This window comes from Oncorhynchus keta, chromosome 28 (assembly GCF_023373465.1).
Source record: "Oncorhynchus keta strain PuntledgeMale-10-30-2019 chromosome 28, Oket_V2, whole genome shotgun sequence".
NCBI classification, from domain to species: domain Eukaryota; kingdom Metazoa; phylum Chordata; class Actinopteri; order Salmoniformes; family Salmonidae; genus Oncorhynchus; species Oncorhynchus keta.
In genome coordinates, this window is record NC_068448.1 from 35,732,196 (window position 1) to 35,752,008 (window position 19,813).

The window sequence follows — 19,813 nt, forward strand, 5'->3', positions numbered from 1 at the left end:
ATGTAAATGTAAAATACAAATGGAATCCAGGTCTGCTTCTCAACTAGAGGACTTGATCGCCCTCTAGTGATGTTTGGTTATCATTACACCATTCTGGTTCTATGGCTTGTTGAAGCCAGGAATTGAAAACAAAAATTGTTTCATTATGAAGTGAAACTAATGAAACAGAGCAATATTCAGTTTGGATTCCGACCTATGGTCATTGGTGACCCTCATCCTTAAACTGAAAGAATCCTCCTCAACACAATCCCAGTGATGTACAACGTTTATTTTTGTCAACGCAGGTACATAACTACAGATATTACAGATGTAAAAGCTGTGGTAATTTCTTTGGGGTTCTAACATTCCGGCAAGCATATATTTGGACAAATAACATTGCTCTTTTATCTTTAGTTGTGAACAGTGCCTAGTATGGTGGTTCTGAGACTGCAGTATTTTGGCTTCATGTAATGGCATAGACAGAAAAGGCAAATGGGTGGTTCTGACAGTAACATTTATGTCTCAGTTGGGGAAAGTAGTTAAGGCTTTGATGATGGACCTCTGATGCTACTAAACATATTGACAATGCTTGACTGCTTATTTTTACCTTATTCTTTTTAAATTGCATTTCTAGTTCTGTTCTCTTTTCTTCATTTGAATTATGAACATGAAACTGAATAACAACATAGAAAACGTGTGAGTTAAAGTGCATTGGGGTTACATTCAAATGTATGTTTTTCTTCGGGTCTCATTCAGTGCCATGAAATTATAACTAGCAACTACTAAAGTCTGCATATTCTTTGAATGAATCTGATAAATGTGCCTGAAAAGAGACAAACGTTTGCAAGCAAGACTGCATTTACAGAAATGTTCCAAAATCTTAGCCCCATTACATACACTACCATTCAAAAGTTTGGGGTCACTTAGAAATCTTGTTTTTGGAAAAAAACTGCTAATTTTTTGACACCAGTCTCAATGTCAACAGTGAAGAGGCGACTCCAGGATGCTGGCCTTGTAGGCAGAGTTCCTCTGTCCAGTGTGTGTACTTATGCCAACCTTAATATTCCATTTTTATTGGCCAGTCTGAGATAAGGCTTTATCTTTTCAACTCTGCCTAGAAGGCCAGCATCCTGGAGTCGTTTCTTCACTGTTGACGTTGAGACGGGTGTTTTAGAGGTACTATTTAATGTAGCTGCCAGTTGAGGACTTGTGAGGCGTCTGTTTCTCAAACCAGACACTCTAACGTACTTGTCCTTTTGCTCAGTTGTGCACCGGGGCTGTCCAATCCTCTTTCAATTCTGGTTAGAGACAGTTTGCGTTGTTCTGTGAAGGGAGTAGTACACATCATTGTACGAGATCTTCAGTTTCCTGGCAATTTCTCGCATGGAATAGCCTTCATTTCTCAGAACAAGAATAGACTGACGAGTTTCAGAAGAAAGTTATTTGTTTCTGGCCATTTTGAGTCTGTAATCGAACCCATAAATGCTGATGCTCCAGATACTCAACTAGTCTAAAGAAGCCCAGTTTTATTGCCTCTAATCAGGACAATAGTTTTCAGCTTTGCAAAAGGGTTTTCTAATGATCAACTAGCCTTTTAAAATTATAAACATGGATTAGCTAACACAACCATTGGAACACAGGTGTGATGGTTGCTGATAATGGCCCTCTGTACACCTATGTAGATAATCCATAAAAATAAAAATACATCTGCAGTTTCCAGCTACAATAGTCATTTACAACATTAACAAAGTCTACACTGTATTTCTGATCAATTTGATGTTATTTTAAATGGACAAAAAATGTGCTTTTCTTTCAAAAACAAGGACATTTCTAAGTGACCCCAACATTTTGAACGGCAGTGTATATATTTAAGTTGAAGTCAATCATGCAATGTTGCTTGGTTTTATTTTCCTGTTCGATCATCTGTGGAATGGTTGAGGAAATGGTTGAGGAATGTAATTTAGTTTGGTTCCTACTTGCCACAGTCATACACATCCTATCTAAAGCAACTATTCTGTTGTACATGCCATGCAGTTCATTTATTATTATTTTCGTGCAGCTTTTTTTTTATTAAGAAATTGACTTGACATATTTAAACAGACACCACCAGTAAGATATTATTGATGAAAACTCAAAGGTAGAAAGCCTACCTACTAGCTTGTGTCTCAGTTCTACAACTCCTCCTCTTAAAAATCATGTCATGTGAATCTTGTCATCTCGCTCTGTCACCGTGCGGTTAAATAAGAGTGTAGAACTGTACGTTGTGTATTACTCTGCAGAACTCATTTAAGGCATGCGTTTCCAGGAGTCAGCGCAGTGTTTAATAAGACCATACGCTTCAGAAGGGTTGTGCAGCTGCATCTACAGTATTCTCTATTTGTTTGCGATAATGTTTTCTACCAAGGACAACAGGACATAAACCACAGCACACAACCCATCAGCACATTACAGTTTGGCTTTTAGAATTATACTGAATTTGCCGCAGAAATTCATGATTAAATCATATACTAATGCCACTGATTTAACTGAGCGCCATATTCAGAATGAAAACTATTAGCAACAATTCAATTCTAATAAAATCGTGTCATACTGGAATAAAACCAACAAGGCAGTGATCATTTTCGAAGGCTCAGCATAACCTAAACATACAGTACGTGACTTGTACTGTAGGTATAGCCGACTGATGGGCTACTGTATCGACATATCTTCTAATATCCCCCCACATTTTTTGGTCCAGAGAAATCACTGAGTGTTCAGAAAGCGCAGTAGATATTAATCTTTTAACTTAAAATCGGCTTCAGTTCACATGAAAAGCATCAACTCAAGCATTTGGGTGATTGGACACCCTACCTAAAACAACTCTGAATACCTCAATGGTCATACACATACAATCACACAAGACAGATTCAATTGGGCCATTTTTTGTTTGTGAAAGTTTCAGTGACAAGCGTTAACATATGCAATCTTCTTGATCCTCCCCTCATATCTCAATCCATCCCAGCTCATACTAGGGGCCAGTTATTCTGATCCTAGCCTACTTGAGAGGTGGCCAGATTCTGTCTCCATACCCCCCTGCCCCCTCACCGCTGAAGGAGAGGGGCGAGGGGCCGCCAGGGGTGTACAGGTCAGAGTCTGTGTCTGATTCACCCTCAGCAATGAAGGGTCTAACCCTGGCGCAGAGAGATGCCCCCGTTTCTGCAGCCACCCCATTGAAGAACGACGCCCCAAAGAAGTCCTCCTTGGCCTGGGAGATGCTGAACCCACTGAAGGAGCGCTCCAGCTCCTCGTGGTCCACTGATGGGATGGACAGGGACGTGTCACTCTCCGCGGTGGGCAGTGGGGCCACGTCTGGCTGACGCCTCTGCCTCCTGTTGCGCTTCCTGCCCTGGGAGGAGCCCTCCCGGGTACTGCTCCCTCCTGCCCCGGAGGATGAGCGCTCGTGTATGGGTGGGGGAGGGGGTGGCAGGCGGAACAGAGAGGGGGAGTGCTCTCCGCTGCCCCCCCCTATAGGTGAGGGGCTGTTGGCCACACTGCTGTTCCAGGCGGGCTGGCTGAGAGGGTGCTGCAGCTGGTGCTCCCAGGAGGTGCAGGGGCGGCTGCGGCTGCCGGAGGGCGTGCCCAAAGACCTGGGCTCCGGGGAGCACTTCTTCCTCTCCACGGAGCGGAGGACCTCGGCAGCGGAGCAGCTCTTCTCCTTCTTCTCCTCCTCTTTCACCGTCTTTTCCTCCTCCTGCTTCTCCTCCTTGCAATCCTCGGGGCTAATGTAAGGGGGTGCAGGGTAGGCTTCCTTGGAGTTGAAATAGGCCTCTGTCTCAGAACGCGGGATGCCCATGCGCTGTACGTACACGTTGACCAGGAAATCCAGCTTTCTGTCCATGGAGCCCACCTGCAGGAAGAGAGAGAGTCCCATAGAATCTCTGCATGTGTAGTGTAGCACGGCACTGCCCATAGACACTGATCTGAGGTCAGTTGAAACTTTCACACCCAAACGGTTTGGGTTAGGATTTGGGGAGGGTAATCAGATTAGAAACCACAAAGATGAACGGCTAAAAGCAATGGGTTAGAATCACCTGCTTTGGGGAGGGGAAGGTAATCTGATCCTAGATCCTAGATCAGATTACACACCACAGAGATGAATGGCTAAAAGCAGCAGGTTAGAATCACCTGCTGGTTGTCGACAAACTGTGGCGATTCAACATGTTGCATTGTCAGGAAAATGAACACAAAATGATGGCCGATGTTCCGGTCAGAGGCGACAGGTGTCAGAACGGCCACCCCCCTGCTTCCAACTGTTCGTTGACAAGGTGTGTTTCGTCTCTAAGGGCATTTCTACCAAGAGCCGGGACCGTTTAGGACAGAGAGGCTGAGATAAGGTCAGAAGAACACATGGCTTACCCGTTTCTCCACTTTCATCATACGTCCCATCATGCTGGGGTCCACCTCCTCTTTCTCCCCGTCACCGCCACCTTTGGCACCTTTATCTGGAGGACCTTTACCAACAATCTGGTCCACTCTGGCATTTAGAGAAAGCGATATCGAGGATAAAGCTATTGCTTTGATTCAGAGAGTCAAAGAGATGTGTTTTTAGCAAAAGGAAACATTATAGAGTAGACTAACTTCACAATTTAAATTACGTTTCCCCCTCTGGATTAGTGAAGCAGGTGTATAAAATTAGAAAGGTAAGACAAAACGAGAATCATGTCGGTGAAGTTAGAGATCGGTCTTTTTAGAGTGCATATGGAATTGGTGCTGAAGAATGATCATGTTCTTTGGACGCTGAAAATGGTGAGTTCCAGGCCTCAACAATTATTGATGGGAAAAAACGACAACTATGAAAATGAGGAGACAACGTGGCATGCTTCACTATGTTTCAGGCTTCATTTCCACAGCTTCCTAACAGGGGAGCTCTCTCCCTCTTTCTCCGATAGAAAAGCAGCCTTGTCAAATCCCTGTTGTGTAAGGCTACATGACTCAGCCCATTGCCTGTGCGTGTGTGCTATTGGCCTTTTCTTCAGAAAGAATGAGACACTGATTTCCAATGGAAATAACATATTGAAGGCCATGAAATGAGCAATTCAGCGACCATTTTAAACTTTTGAAAATACCCTGCTGATTCACTTCTTGATGACATTCAGAATGAAAAGATCTATATAACTGTATTGTTATTACATGAACACTATTGAAGCATTCAGGTATAATGCTTTATAACTTGTTTAAAGCATGTTCAAGCCTTTGATAATGTCTTATATCAAGGTTTGTAATATGTTACGTCTCTTTATGGATAAATACTTAAACTGTCTCAAACAGGCTCTCATTTAGTCCGTATCTTTATGAGATGAATACAGTAAGTTATTATAAAGGGTAGGGTCATACTTGCTCATGACAAGTCGTACAATACATTGTAATGGCATCATAATGCATTTTGCCCGGATGCTTTACGTAAAGTGTTACCACTATCACTATAAACTAGGAGCAACATTTCCCCCACAACAATATCCACAAACGTTACGAAAGAAGAGCGTGAGAGATTGTTCAATCTACTACTTCTGTTTTTTTTTTTGTGTGTCTTACTAGACTGCAAATCCACTCAGATGTCGACTGTCTAAAGACATGGTTCGGTCTATCGGGCTTTAGTTGGAGTGATACAATCACCTGTCGAGTAGCCGGAGTTACAAAAGGGTTGTTAGTCATCTAAATAAATACATTTGATGGCACTTTACTAGAGCCCAAATTGATGTAAGGACGTGTAGCAGAGTGACCTAATACCGGTCATAACAGGACATGATAACCTACTACACAATTTAGTGCCATATCTGCCATCGTTACAAATTAGGACAGGCATTTTATCAATCATGTGGCTAATGCGCATTATGCAGCCTTTATGTCAGCATGACATAAGAATTTCCTTACGTTCTACAGTCATTTGCGTATAGGAAAAGTGCAGTCTTGTGACTTAGCCTAGGACCTTCTGTAGACTTCTTATGGCGAGGAGGAGATTGGCCAGGAGGCCACACAATCATATCTACCCTGGCAAGACACATAGAGAAGATGTGAGCGCCACGCAAAATGAGGCAACACATGGGAATCTGACCAAATACATGGATAAATAAGTCTAAATACAGTCGCTTCTCAAACACTTTGCAGCTACCATGGTTATTTATGTCAAACATAGATCTAACATTTGTTACTTTCTCACAGCTGTGTGACTGGGTTGTCGAGAGAAATAAAGAACCATGTTAGCTATGAAATATTGGTTGCTGTTTTAACAGAAATGTACACAGGCCTACAGTTTCATTGTTGGAATAGACGATACATGTCCAACACATATGTACATCTAATCAAAACAAATGTGCTAGTTATTTGAGGGAGAAAAATATATGAAATCGACATTTCCCTTGACTTGTTAAATACTGTTCGAGTGAATTCAGTTGTTTCAAGCTATGAAACATCACATAAATGTGTCCGTCATCGGTATACGTGCCAGAGGAAGGCATAGCACATAGGGGTGGATGTTAGTTTAGTGATTATCACAACATGCATGTGTCCAGTGACACAACAAAGTATACAGTGACAAAACCGTGTCAAATCTATGCTTTACATTTCTATCTGCAATAGTCCACCAGACTGAATAAGCCTGGACAATTAAGGCAGGGCTATTCAATTACGGTCCAAGAAGGGCAAAACATTTCTGGTTTCCCTTTTCAGCGTGGATGCGTTGCAACATTTTCTGGACGCCTCTTTTTCGATAGATAAACAACTGAAGCTTCTGCACGTGAGCAGGATTTGTACGGCTGCCTAGAGGATACACTGCCGAATTTCAATGCTGAATTGAGAATGGTGCTTGTTCAATTAAGTTAGATCAAAGCAGAATCAATGTCTGCATGATCACATAATTATTCATTAATATTCGACATAACAGAACTGAATATAATAGCATAATGTAAGACAAAAAACACCACCTCATTTCTTGTGAGATTTTAGGATGATTCTTTTTGAAACATTTTGCGCAGCATGTCCCACTAGGCAATATACAGTATGTGCTTGGATTAAATACAGGTAGGCTACAGTTTGTTAAATTATTTCACTGTACATAATACAAAAACACTGGAGCTTAGGCCTGTATCATTCAAGAAAAATACCAAAATGCAAATTCCCATGAAATTGATTGAGATCAAAGGGTTGGCATGCAGAAGCTGCATGGACATTTCACTGGTAAAACTGGGGGCAGAACGGGGCGGTTACCTTTGGTAGCGCAGCCTTCCATTTTTTCCTTCTAATCAAGGACTAATTCAGACCTGGGACACGAGGTACGTAATGTCTCTGGCCAATCAATGGCAATTATGTATCATTTAACTACCAGGCGAGAAATACTCCTAGCAGCACTCCAGGGCTGGTAATTGAATTGCTGAGGTGAAGATTGGCAGCTGTCAATGTGTGTCTACTGATGAAAAACCTGGAGGGTCTGTCGATGTTTGAGGTTCAAATAGTATAATACTTTTTTATTCTACCCCCCTAAATAGTATTTTAGTTTACTTTCTAATACTTTGAGTGTTTATTGAGCAAACCTTCCGTGCCAGATGGGTGGGTTTGCACATTGATCCTATTGTGCCAGACATGCTCAAAAAAACACAGCTAAGCTATTATTAAGAACAAAATAATTAATGTTCGAACACAAGTCTGTTTTGAGGTACAATAGATGTGAGCTATGCTAGGAAAGGGTGTGTGGCGATCGGTGAATGAAAGAATGGGGGGGTCTTGCCTGGACTGTAGTTGCTTAATCCGACTCAGCATGTCCAAGTGGCCTGCGGAGTACTGCTCTATCACATCCATCACGTCGTATGGCCGTAGGCTCTCCTTAAACCTCCTCTTTGACACCAGAAACCTCATGATGCTGAAGCAGACATTTAGGAAAAAGAAAACAGAAATATGCCTTTTTCAAAACAAAAGCAGCCGTTGACACACTTTAGTATGGTAATCATTCAGAAGAATAGAATCAGATTTTCTATCAAATGTATTAATCAAATTATACTGTGTGCATGTTCATAAACAGGCCAACTGCCTTTAAAAATCAGAGGAACTCATTTCTAAAGTGCTAGTTTCTGCACAAGACACTGGGTTCTTCTGGTATGAAGTGAATATAAATCCTCTCTTACATTATTGCCCTAATTGTGACCTTCAACCCAGGAGATAAATCTTGAAGGAATTCACAGTTGCAGTTCTTATCATCCCCAACGTCCTCCCCGGGGAGGCAAGCCTCTATGGAGCAAAGACAAGGACACCACATCAACCACAATGTCAAAGCTTCAACCACCGGCTCCCAGACATACTATAACACCGTTATTGCGTCCAGATTAAGTCAAGCAAAGTTGGTGCATAGCCGTTAGCATCAACAGTGCAGTTCAGAGCTTCCAAGCCAGTGTGGAATGTTGGCACTGTTAGCATACCATAGCATTGGTGGAATTCAACGGTATTGATTTGTGAAACAACAACAAAAAGATTGAATGCAGGAATTGAGGGATCTACTACCGAACAGAGGCAGTTAAAGTCAAGAATGCTTTCTGATGAGGTCCCCTCCGTCCACCACCAATGACTCCACAGCCATGCATTACGTTTCACTGCTAGCAAAACAGGCTCTCTAGTCATCTCAATAGAAATTTCAAGCTAACTAGGCTAACAATCAGGCTATTTAAGTCCTTTTGGTGTTGGTCTGTACTGTAGTGCATACTGATTACAGCACATGCTGGTCTATATTTGGATAGAGTACATTGTTAAAAGGGTTCAGGAAAAAATTAGGAGATGAAATTAAGGTTTCTTCATGCATGTTAAATCAGGAACAAGCTGACCGCACTGCTTTTAGAATTATTTACAAGTTACCTCTAGGTTATACTTGTTGGTAACACTTAACTTGAACCCTCTGTCATACAGGAAACTTAACTCGATGATAATTGACTTATGAGTTGTCATAAGCAGTCATAACAACTGTAGCATAGTAAGAATTCCTATGGACAGAGGATTTCAGTTGGCAAAGTTCAGCCAATTTGGACATGCATGGTTTCTAGGCGTACTGTAATTTGTAAACGTGTATATAAACAAATGCGCTGTGCTTTTGCTTCTTCCCTACAGCCAACCAATAAAACATAATTAGTTCTTACTTATTAACCCCTCAATTGCTGCAAAGAAAAGGAGAGGAGAGATATACAATAATGGCATAAACAAAATGAAAGGCATTTCATAAAACAATGCCAAAACAACACATGTGAACCCACGTATGGAATCCTCAGTAAATTCTCATGTATGGGTACAGTACATGAAGGAAAGTCGTAAGACGGCGAATGTTAAGCCAATAAAAATCTTCACTATGACATTGTTTCAATGATAGGTCTATAGTATCATACAATGCATAGGCATAATGTGAAAAAAAGCGATGCAATCTAAGTGTTAAAGATGTTAGTTACAACTTATCATTTGATTAAGAGACTGATGTAGAATGTTCTCATCATAAATATCAGTTAGCTAGTAAATACTAAGGCCAGGGCTGTATCTAACCTGGAGAACTCTTCAGTCCAAAGTCTTCATCCTGCATTTCAATCAGCACTTTAAACGTGCATGCCGCAGAGGAGAACAAACACAACTCATGAGGATCAGCTTGGTCATTCAATATATACAGTACCAGTCAAAAGTTTGGACATTCCTACTCATTCCAGGGTTTTTCTTATTTTATTTTTTACAACTTTCTAGAATAATAGTGAAGGCATCAAAACTATGAAATAACACATATGGAATCATGTAGTAACCAAGAAGGTGTTAAACAAAGCAAAACATATTTTAGATTTGAGATTCTTCAAAGTAGCCACCAATTGCCTTGACAGCTTTGAACACTGTTGACATTCTCTCAACCAGCTTCATGAGCTAGTCACCTGAAATGCATTTCAATTAACAGGTGTGCCTTTTTAAAAGTTCATTTGTGGAATTTCTTTCCTTATAAATGCGTTTGAGCCAATCACTTGCGTTGTGACAAGGTAGGGGTGGTATACAGTAGGTAGCCCTATTTGGTAAAAGACTAAGTCCATATTATGGCAAGAACAGTTCAAATATGCAAAGAGAAACAACAGTCCATCAGTACTTTAGACATGAAGGTCAGTCAATACAGAACATTTCAAGAACTTTGAAAGTTTCTTCAAGTGCAGTCGCAAAAACCATCAAGCATTATGATGAAACTGGCTCTCATGAGGAAGACCCAGAGTTACATCTGCTGCAGAGGATAAGTTCATTAGAGTTAACTGCACTTCAGATTGCAGCCCAAATAAATGCTTCAAGCAACAGACACATCTTGCCGTGAAATATTCCATTAAAGTGAGACACTGTCATTTCTTCAAACAATCATCTTTATTCAATATCGATTAATTATTGCAATAATGAAACCGTCGACCCCACACTCCGAAGTGTGTTGCCGAGTGCTTAACTAATAACGAATAAACAGATGATATATAGGACCTAAAAATGCTTGGTCAGCGCTGGTTACAGTACTCCCATAAGCCACCTTGGTTATCTACACGGGATGTTGTTTTACCCCCAACCCGGCTTAGTTTCCCAGATGCCAGGAAGATGAGACAATGAGAGATTGTTATATACTCCTTCACACGATCTCCATCTCGTGTCACACACACCGCAAAGTCTATGAAATTCCAACTTTAGGTTTTTAATCACCAAGTCATTGTCAGCTCAAGATATCTCTAGCAAAACCCATTTCCTTGACCATATGCCCAGACTAACAGCAGGAAGCTAGAGTGGAAACCATCCCTTTACAGAAACACAGAATTAAACAGAATCAAAACATCTTCCTATTTGTTAAGTATTAATTGCTAACTATTAATATCAAACAAATTAGGTAAATACGCAATTTTTCTATCACAATCGCAACAGGAGACTACGTGATTCAATGTCGAATTGCTGCTAAGAAACCATCAATAATAAGAAAAGACTTGCTTGGGACAAGAAACATGAACAATGGACATTAGACAATCGGTCCTTTGGTCTGATGAGTCCAAATTTGAGATGTTTGGTTCCAACAAGCAGTGTCTTTGTGAGACGCAGAGTAGGTGAACGGATGATCTCCGCATGTGTGGTTCCCACCGTGAAGCATGGAGGAGGTGGTATGAGGGTGTGGGAGTGCTTGGCTGGTAAAACTGTCTGTGATTTATTTAGAATTCAAGGCACACTTAACCAGCATGGCTACCACAGCATTCTCCAGCGATACGCCATCCCATCATCTGGTTTGTGCTTAGTGGGACTATCATTTGTTTTTCAGCAGGACAATTCCCCAACATACCTCCAGGCAAGTAAGGGCTATTTGACCAAGAAGGAGAGTGATTGAGTGCTGCATCAGATGACCTGGACTTCACAATCACCGGACCTGAACCAATTGAGATGGTTTAGGATGAGTTGGATTGCAGAGTGAAGGAAAAGTGGCCAAAAAGTGTTCAGCATATGTGGAAACTCCAAGACTGTTGGAAGAGCATTCCAGGTAAAGCTGGTTGAGAGAATGCCAAGAGTGTGCAAACATGTCATCAAGGCAAAGGGTGGCTACTTAGAAGAATCTAAAATATATTTTGATTTGTTTAACACTTTTTCGTTTACTACATTATTCCATATATATCATTTAATAGTTTGCGTCTTCATTATTATTCTACAATGTAGAAAATAGTAAAAATAAAGAAAATCCCTCGAATGAGTAGGTGTCCACACTTTTGACTGGTAATATATATATATATATATAGCAGGGACAGGGAAGATGGTTAAAATTGATGGGAAGATGGATGGAGCCAAATACAGGACCATTCTGGAAGAAAATCTGATGGAGTCTGCAAAAGACCTGAGACTGGGACGGAGATTTGTCTTCCAACAAGACAATGATCCAAAACATAAAGCAAAATCTACAATGGAATGGTTCAAAAATAAACATATCCAGGTGTTAGAATGGCCAAGTCAAAGTCCAGACCTGAATCCAATCGAGAATCTGTGGAAAGAACTGAAAACATCTGTTCACAAATGCTCTCCATCCAACCTCACTGAGCTCGAGCTGTTTTGCAAGGAGGAATGGGAAAAAAATTCAGTCTCTCGATGTGCAAAACTGATAGAGACATACCCCAAGCGACTTACAGCTGTAACCGCAGCAAAAGGTGGTGCTACAAAGATTTAACTTAAGGGGGCTGAATAATTTCGCACACCCAATTTTTCAGTTTTTGATTTGTTAAAAAAGTTTGAAATATCCAATAAATGTCGTTCCACTTCATGATTGTGTCCCACTTGTTGTTGATTCTTCACAAAAAAATACAGTTTTATATCTTTATGTTTGAAGCCTGAAATGTGGCAAAAGGTTGCAAAATTCAAGGGGGCCGAATACTTTCGCAAGGCACTGTACATACATACATACATACATACATACATACATACATACATACATACATACATACATACATACATACATACATACATACATACATACATACATACATACATACATACATACATACATACATACATACATACATACATACATACATACATACATACATATATATACACATATATATACACATATATATATACATATATATACATATACATATATATATATACATATACATATATACATATATATATACATATATATATACATATACATATATACATATATACATATACATATATATATACATATATATATATATATATATATACATAAAATATATATATATATATATACATATAAAATGGACACATACTCTTCAAATTAGTGGATTCTTCAAATTAGTGGATTCATGTATATATATATACATATATACATATATACATATATACATATACATACATATATATACATATATACATATATATACATATATACATATACATATATATACATATATATATATATATATACATAAAAGTATGTGGACACCTCTTCAAATTAGTGGATTCAGCTAGTTCAGCCACACCTGATGCTGACAGGTGTATAAAATAAAGCACACAGCCATGCAATCTCCACAGCCAAACATTGACAGTAGAATGGCCTTACTGAAGAGCTCACTGACTTTCAACGCGGCAGTTCGTAAAATTTCTGCCCTGCTAGAGCTGCCCAAGGTCAACTGTAAGTGCTGTTATATTGTGAAGTGGAAATGTCTAGGAGCATCAATGGCTCAGCAGCAAAGTGGTAGGCCACACAAGTTCACAGAACGAGATAGGCGAGTGCTGAAGCATGTAAAAATCACCTGTCCTCGGTTGCAACACTCACTACAGAGTTCAAACTGCTACTGAAAGCAACGTCAGCAAAGTAACTGTTCATCAGGAGCCAAGTGACGGCCTGAGTGGTGTGAAAAGTTAGACGAGTCCCTGTAATTCTTCATTTTTAATAAATTGAAAGTTATGTCAGAAGGCTGGAGGTTTTTTTTCTAGGTGTGAAGATATTTCAACAAGTCCAGGCGATAGCATCGCTACACTATTAACAGGAGCAATGTTTCCAAGTTTCGAAACCATACCCAACCATATTTGGTATAGTGTCACCATAAAATTAGAATTGAGAAAGTGTGATTTTAATCATTACGATATTCTTCTGATCCGCAGCAGACATCCTAAATGCTCTAGCTCTTCTTCAGATGAGCTAAACAGTGAACTTGCACTTGAGATGTGTTTTAAGGCTGAAAAAGTGAACTTTCCAATGGTTTAGGTCAGTTGAATACTGTTTTGCCATCTAGTACATATACATATGAGATGAGTAATGTAGGGTATGTAAACATTATATTAAGTGGCCTTGTTTAAAGTGGCTCGTGATACATTTTTTTCATCAATTTCCATTATTAAAGTGGCTGGAGTTGAGTGAGTATGTTGGCAGCAGCCACTCAATGTTAGTGGTGGCTGTTTAACAGTCTGATGGCCTTGAGATAGAAGCTGTTTTTCAGTCTCTCGGTCCCTGCTTTGATGCACCTGTACTGACCTCGCCTTCTGGATGATAGCAGGGTGAACAGGCAGTGGCTCGGGTGGTTGTTGTCCTTGATAATCTTTTTGGCCTTCCTGTGACATCGGATGGTGTAGGTGTCCTGGAGGGCAGGTAGTTTGCCCCCGGTGATGCATTGTGCAGAACTCACTACCCTCTGGAGAGCCTTACGGTTGTGGGCGGAGCAGTTGCCGTACCAGGCGGTGATACAGCCCGACAGGATGCTCTCGATTGTGCATCTGTAGAAGTTTGTGAGTGCTTTTGGTGACAAGCCGAATTTCTTCAGCCTCCTGAGGTTGAAGAGGCGCTGCTGCGCCTTCTTCACAACGCTGTCTGTGTGGGTCGGCCAATTCAGTTTGTCCGTGATGTGGATAGGGTGGTGCTCCCTCTGCTGTTTCCTGAAGTCCACAATCATCTCCTTTGTTTTGTTGACGTTGAGTGGGAGGTTGTTTTCCTGACACCACACTCCGAGGGCCCTCACCTCCTCCCTGTAGGCCGTTTCATCGTTGTTGGTAATCAAGCATACCACTGTAGTGTCGTCTGCAAACTTGATGATTGCGTTGGAGGCGTGCATGGCCACGCAGTCGTGGGTGAACAGGGAGTAGAGGAGAGGGCTCAGAATGCACCCCTGTGTTGCCCCAGTGTTGAGGATCAGCGGGGTGGAGATGTTGTCACCTACCCTCACCACCTGGGGGCGGCCCGTGAGGAAGTCCAGTACCCAGTTGCACAGGGCGTGGTCGAGACCCAGGGTCGAGTTTGGAGGGTACTATGGTGTTAAATGCTGAGCTGTAGTTGATGAACAGCATTCTCACATAGGTATTCCTCTTGTCCAGATGGGTTAGGGCAGTGTGCAGTGTGGTTGCGATTGAGTCGTCTGTTGGGGCGGTAAGCAAATTGGAGTGGGTCTAGGGTGTTACATACACCAAGTTGACTGTGCCTTTAAACAGCTTGGAAAATTCCAGACAATTATGTCATGGCTATTTAACATCATTTAAGTCAATTGGTGGTGTACCTGTGGATGTATTTCAAGGCCTACCTTCAAACTCAGTGCCTCTGCTTGACATCATGGGAAAATCAAAAGAAATCAGCCAATCAACCTCAGAAAAAGAATTGTAGACCTCCACGAGTCTGGTTCATCCTTGGGAGCAATTTCCAAATGCCTGAAGGTACCACGGTCATCTGTACAAACAATAGTACGCAAGCATAAACACTATGGGACCATGCAGCCGTCATATCGCCCAGGAAGGAGACGTGCTATGTCTCCTAGAGATGAGCGTACTTTGGTGCGGAAAGTGCAAATCAATCCCAGAACAATAGCAAAGGACCTTGTTTCTCCAGCATCTTCACAGGTACAAAGGTATCTATATCCACAGTAAAACAAGTCCTATATCAACATAACCTGAAAGGCCGCTCAGCAAGGAAGAAGCCACTGCTCCCAAACCGCCATAAAAAAGCCAGACTACAGTGTGCAACTGCAAATGGGAAAAAAATATGGTACTTTTTAGAGAAATGTCCTCTGGTCTGATGAAACAAAAATAGAACTGTTTGGCCATAATAATAATGCAAGCCGAAGAACACCATCCCAACCATGAAGCACGGGTGTGGCAGCATCATGTTGTGGGGGTGCTTTGCTGCAGGAGGGACTGGTGCACTTCACAAAATAGATGGCATCATGAAGAGGGATAACTACGTGGCTGTATTGAAGCAACATTACAAGACATCAGTCAGGAAATTAAAGCTTGGTCGCAAATGGGTCTTCCAAATGGACAATGACCCCAAGCATACTTCCAAAGTTGTGGCAAAATGGCTTAAGGACAACAATGTCAAGGTATTGGAGTGGCATTACAAAGCCATGACCTCAATCCTATAGAAAATGTGTGCGTATAACTGAAAAAGTGTGTGCGAGCAAGGAGGCCTACAAACCTGAATGGGCCAAAATTCACCCAATTTATTATGGGAAGCTTGTGGAAGGCTACCCAAAATGTTTGACCCAAGTTAAACAATTTAAAGGCAATGCTACCAAATAGTAATTGAGTGTATGTAAACTTCTGACCCACTGGGAATGTGATGAAAGAAATAAAAGATGAAATAAATCATACTCTCTACTATTATTCTGACGTCTCACATTCTTAAAATAAAGTGGTGATGCTAACTGACCGAAGACAGGGAATTTTTACTAGGATGAAATGTCAGGAATTGTGAAAAACTGAGTTTAAATATATTTGGCTAAGGTGTATGTAAACTTCCGACCTCAAGCGTATACATAGGCTATGCACAGCACTTCGTTCAATTTATCAAATAACTTATTGTTTTCTTCCTCAAACCGTGATCAACACCTGTCAAACGCAGAGATTTCTCTCAAAACACAGGGATGTCGATTCGCATGGGGATAGTATTGCCAGAGGACATTAGAGTTCGCCAAATAACAGTAGGTTATTCTGGCTGGAAATGTAAAAATTAAGACATGACAGATTCGGACAGGACTAAAATTACAGATGGTGTTTGTGCTCGTTCACATACCAACCACCGACGAACGGGCATTGACATTGGCAACCTTACTCGCAACCTTACTCTGCATCCCAACTGCATTGTCTGACTGCAACATTAGTGCATCTTCCAGACACTAGACCGTAATTAAAGATGCATGCTGGGATCTTAAGCACTTACTGAATGAATTGAAATTAGTAAACTATCACATGAATTGCAACAAGTAACATATCATACATGCAGGATGTAACATATCATACAAAATGGATGACGTAGTACACTATTGTGCACAATTTTCAGGGAACCATTTTTGGCTTGTGAGCACTACTTTCAAAACTACTGGCTGAAATTCTACAAAAGTTCTAGGAGTATCACTTTAATGAAGTGCCATTGGCACATCCCTTAAAGACTACAGTTGGCACGCTGGGTGACAGCTGGCATGGGGCCACAGAGTAAAACGTCCTTGCACATCCTCTGAACTCCAAGTTGAGGACATACAGTAGAGCTAACGACAACAGAAGGTTGTCCAGTAGATAACTATATTCAAACAGAATGCTAGTCAGATAGATAGTCAAACTGATGTCTAGCTCGGGAGGTAGCTAGACAACCTGAAAGCTGTACAGGTAGATACGATAGTAGTTCAACAGAATGCTAGCCAGGTATACAGTAGCTAGTCAAACAGATTGCTAGTCCAATACCGTAGATAGAAAACAGTATGCCTCTCAGGCAGATAGTTAAAGTCAAAATGCTAGTCAAGTATCTAGAATGCTTGTCAGGTAGACATCTGGTTAAACAGAATGCTTGTCAGGTAGACAGCTGGTCAAACAGAATGCTAGTCAGGTAGACAAAAGATAAGCAAATTGGTATTCCATTAGATGTCTAATCAAACAGAATGCTAGTCATGTAAGACAACTATTTTTACAGAATAGTATTCAGTTAGATGGCTAATCAAACAGAGATCTTGTCATGTAGACCAGGGATTCCCAAACTCATTCCACGTTTCGTTTTTTCCCCTAGCACTACACAGCTGATTCAAATAATCAAAGCTGGATGAGGAGTTGGTTATTTGAATCAGCTGTGTAGTGCTAGGGGGGGAAAAAACATGCACCCAGGGGAGGGCCCCAGGACCGAGTTTAGGAAACCCTGATGTAGACAACTAGTTTTACAGAATAGTATTCAGTTAGATGAATAGTCAAACAGAAATGCTAGTCATGTAGACAACTAGTTTCACAGAATGTATTTGGGTACATGTCTAGTCAAACAGAATGGTAGGCAGGTAGTAGCTTGTCCAACAGAACGCTAGCGCTTGTCAAAGAATGTTAGCAAATAAAATTCACAGGTTCACTTGCTCACAATGGTTAAACACATTCATTGGACGATTGATCTAGGGGTTAGGCCTAATTAGCTAGGCAGATAGCCCATTTTCAAATATAATACTGGTCAAGAAGATAGCTTATTATCTTCTTGACTTGCATTATATTTGAAAATATGTTGTCAAGAAGATAATAAGCTATTTGACTATATATTTTCTTGCCTAGCATTATATTTGGTATCTGCCAAGCTAATTAGGTCCTACTCCTTGTACTATCATCTGAAGAATGTGTTATACCATTGTGAGCATATGCACTGTTTTCTTTGTCTTTTGCATATCTGGCAGTGTACTGTACTTCATAGCCTACTTTGCAACAGTGTAATGTCTATATAGAAATATTACAATATTGTTATTATCTAAAGAAGATGAGCTAATCACACAGAATGCTAGTCATATAACCAGTGGTGCAGATTTAGAATCTCCTCACCCTCTGAGTTTTGGCGCGAGGTGCTGCCCCTGGCACGGAAAGCATGCATGGCCCCTTGGGCCCTGTCAGCGAAGCTCCAGCTCGGCCCTCCCTCTGCCCCGTCTTCAGGCCCAGGGGACTGGGACCTCCCTGTGGCCCCAGCCATCTTGGAAGGACTAGGATGCACCTTGTCCTTTAGGCTAGGCTTCCGGCTACAGGGACCGGTGAAGGAAATACAGAACGGCGTGAGAGGGAGATAGATATGTATGGATGATGCATCTTTTGCTGTGATGTAAGGACAATCCATGAGGGTTTGCGTTCCCATGGTGATATGACTCATGTGCATACTGTGCAGTATAAGAGCAATATAGGGCTGTCTCGAACAAGAGTAACTTTAGAAATATTGTCTAGGCTGTGTTGATTATGTCTAGTTCAAGTATCATATGGGTAGGGAAACTAAAATAGATTGGCAGTGTCAATGTGTCAACAAGCAGTAAATTAATCAAGAATACATTTTAGTCAACTTTAGTAATCATGTGGGCTTGACTATGTTGGCTATTCTCACTCATAAATATAGCATGTTAACATGGAGCCACTTACTGTATATCTATACCTGCTTATACATAAAGTAGTAATGTGATGCGAGCATAGTGTGATGTCTGAGATATGTCTGTGCGATTAAAGGTCTTACCTCTTACAGTAACTTAAAATGAGGCAATGTCCTACAGCGGAAGGAGCCTTTTCCGTGTGCACATAGTCGAGCATTCGGTCAGGCAAGCAGCAGAAGCAACAAGCAAGCATGCATGGGAAGCACAGTGATAGGCCTCAAAAAGAAAAAGAAGGGTTGTCATCTCTATGCAAAAAGTAATCAGGTCATGCAGACAGGGTTAACCATCATGTCTCCCACTGTACTGTGTGTGGGAATCATTTCAAAGGAAATGCTTGTTAGATACCAACGTAAAAGGCATGTTGTTTTCTTGCTTTTCAACAAACGTTGTCAAAGGGATGACTAAGCAAAAAGCGGGGAAAGAAACTGCATAAGAGAAACAACAAATCAATGCTCTGTCACAAAAAAACTGTATCTGTATTTTCTAGGTAGCTGTTCAGGTAAATGTGCAGAAAATATTCCGTTTTTTACTTCAAAGAAAAAGTGAATGTCTATATGCTATGTGGATAATTTAATGTTACATTTGACTGATTCTCAATAGCCGAGGGGGATTAAAAGGGTCAGTTAGTCATGTGCTTCTTCTACTCAGCTGAACATGTGTCAAAAGTGGGAAAATATAAGAACAGATAGGAAAGTAAGGACAGGTATATAGAGACTTAAATACTTGCAGTGCAGATGTTAGTATCTGTGCAACAGTACCTATAGGTTCTCGGGCAGCACCCACAAAGCATGTCGTCTTTGTGTGAATGGTCAATACTGGACATTGGAGAGCGAGATAGTGGAATGGTGGGCAGTAGAGGAGACACAAAAGATAACAGTGATGGAGGAATTAAGTGCATCTGAAAAATGAAGTGGCTGGCCTTGTAATGGTCAGTAAAAGGATGATATGATGCAAGAATGAGCAATGGT

At 41.0% G+C, this 19,813-nt stretch overlaps 1 protein-coding gene across 8 annotated transcripts in view; it reads right to left on the reverse strand.

The window, feature by feature from the left end:
- Window positions 1-249: 249 nt before the first annotated feature.
- LOC118361217 (potassium voltage-gated channel subfamily KQT member 2-like) overlaps window positions 250-19,813 on the reverse strand; it is a 46,432-nt gene continuing 26,868 nt past the window's right edge. For 2 of the 8 annotated variants that reach the window (XM_052482896.1, XM_035740967.2), the window contains one exon: window positions 18,306-19,061. In XM_052482896.1, coding sequence (XP_052338856.1) covers window positions 19,007-19,061 — 55 coding nt within the window. In that variant the 3' untranslated portion in view covers window positions 18,306-19,006. Of the gene's footprint in view, window positions 3,866-4,374; window positions 4,493-7,738; window positions 7,871-8,132; window positions 8,236-9,131; window positions 9,150-9,525; window positions 9,574-18,258; window positions 19,062-19,603; window positions 19,661-19,813 lie in introns of those variants that run through there. The other 6 variants (XM_052482892.1, XM_052482893.1, XM_035740964.2 and 3 more) reach the window with 6 other exon arrangements.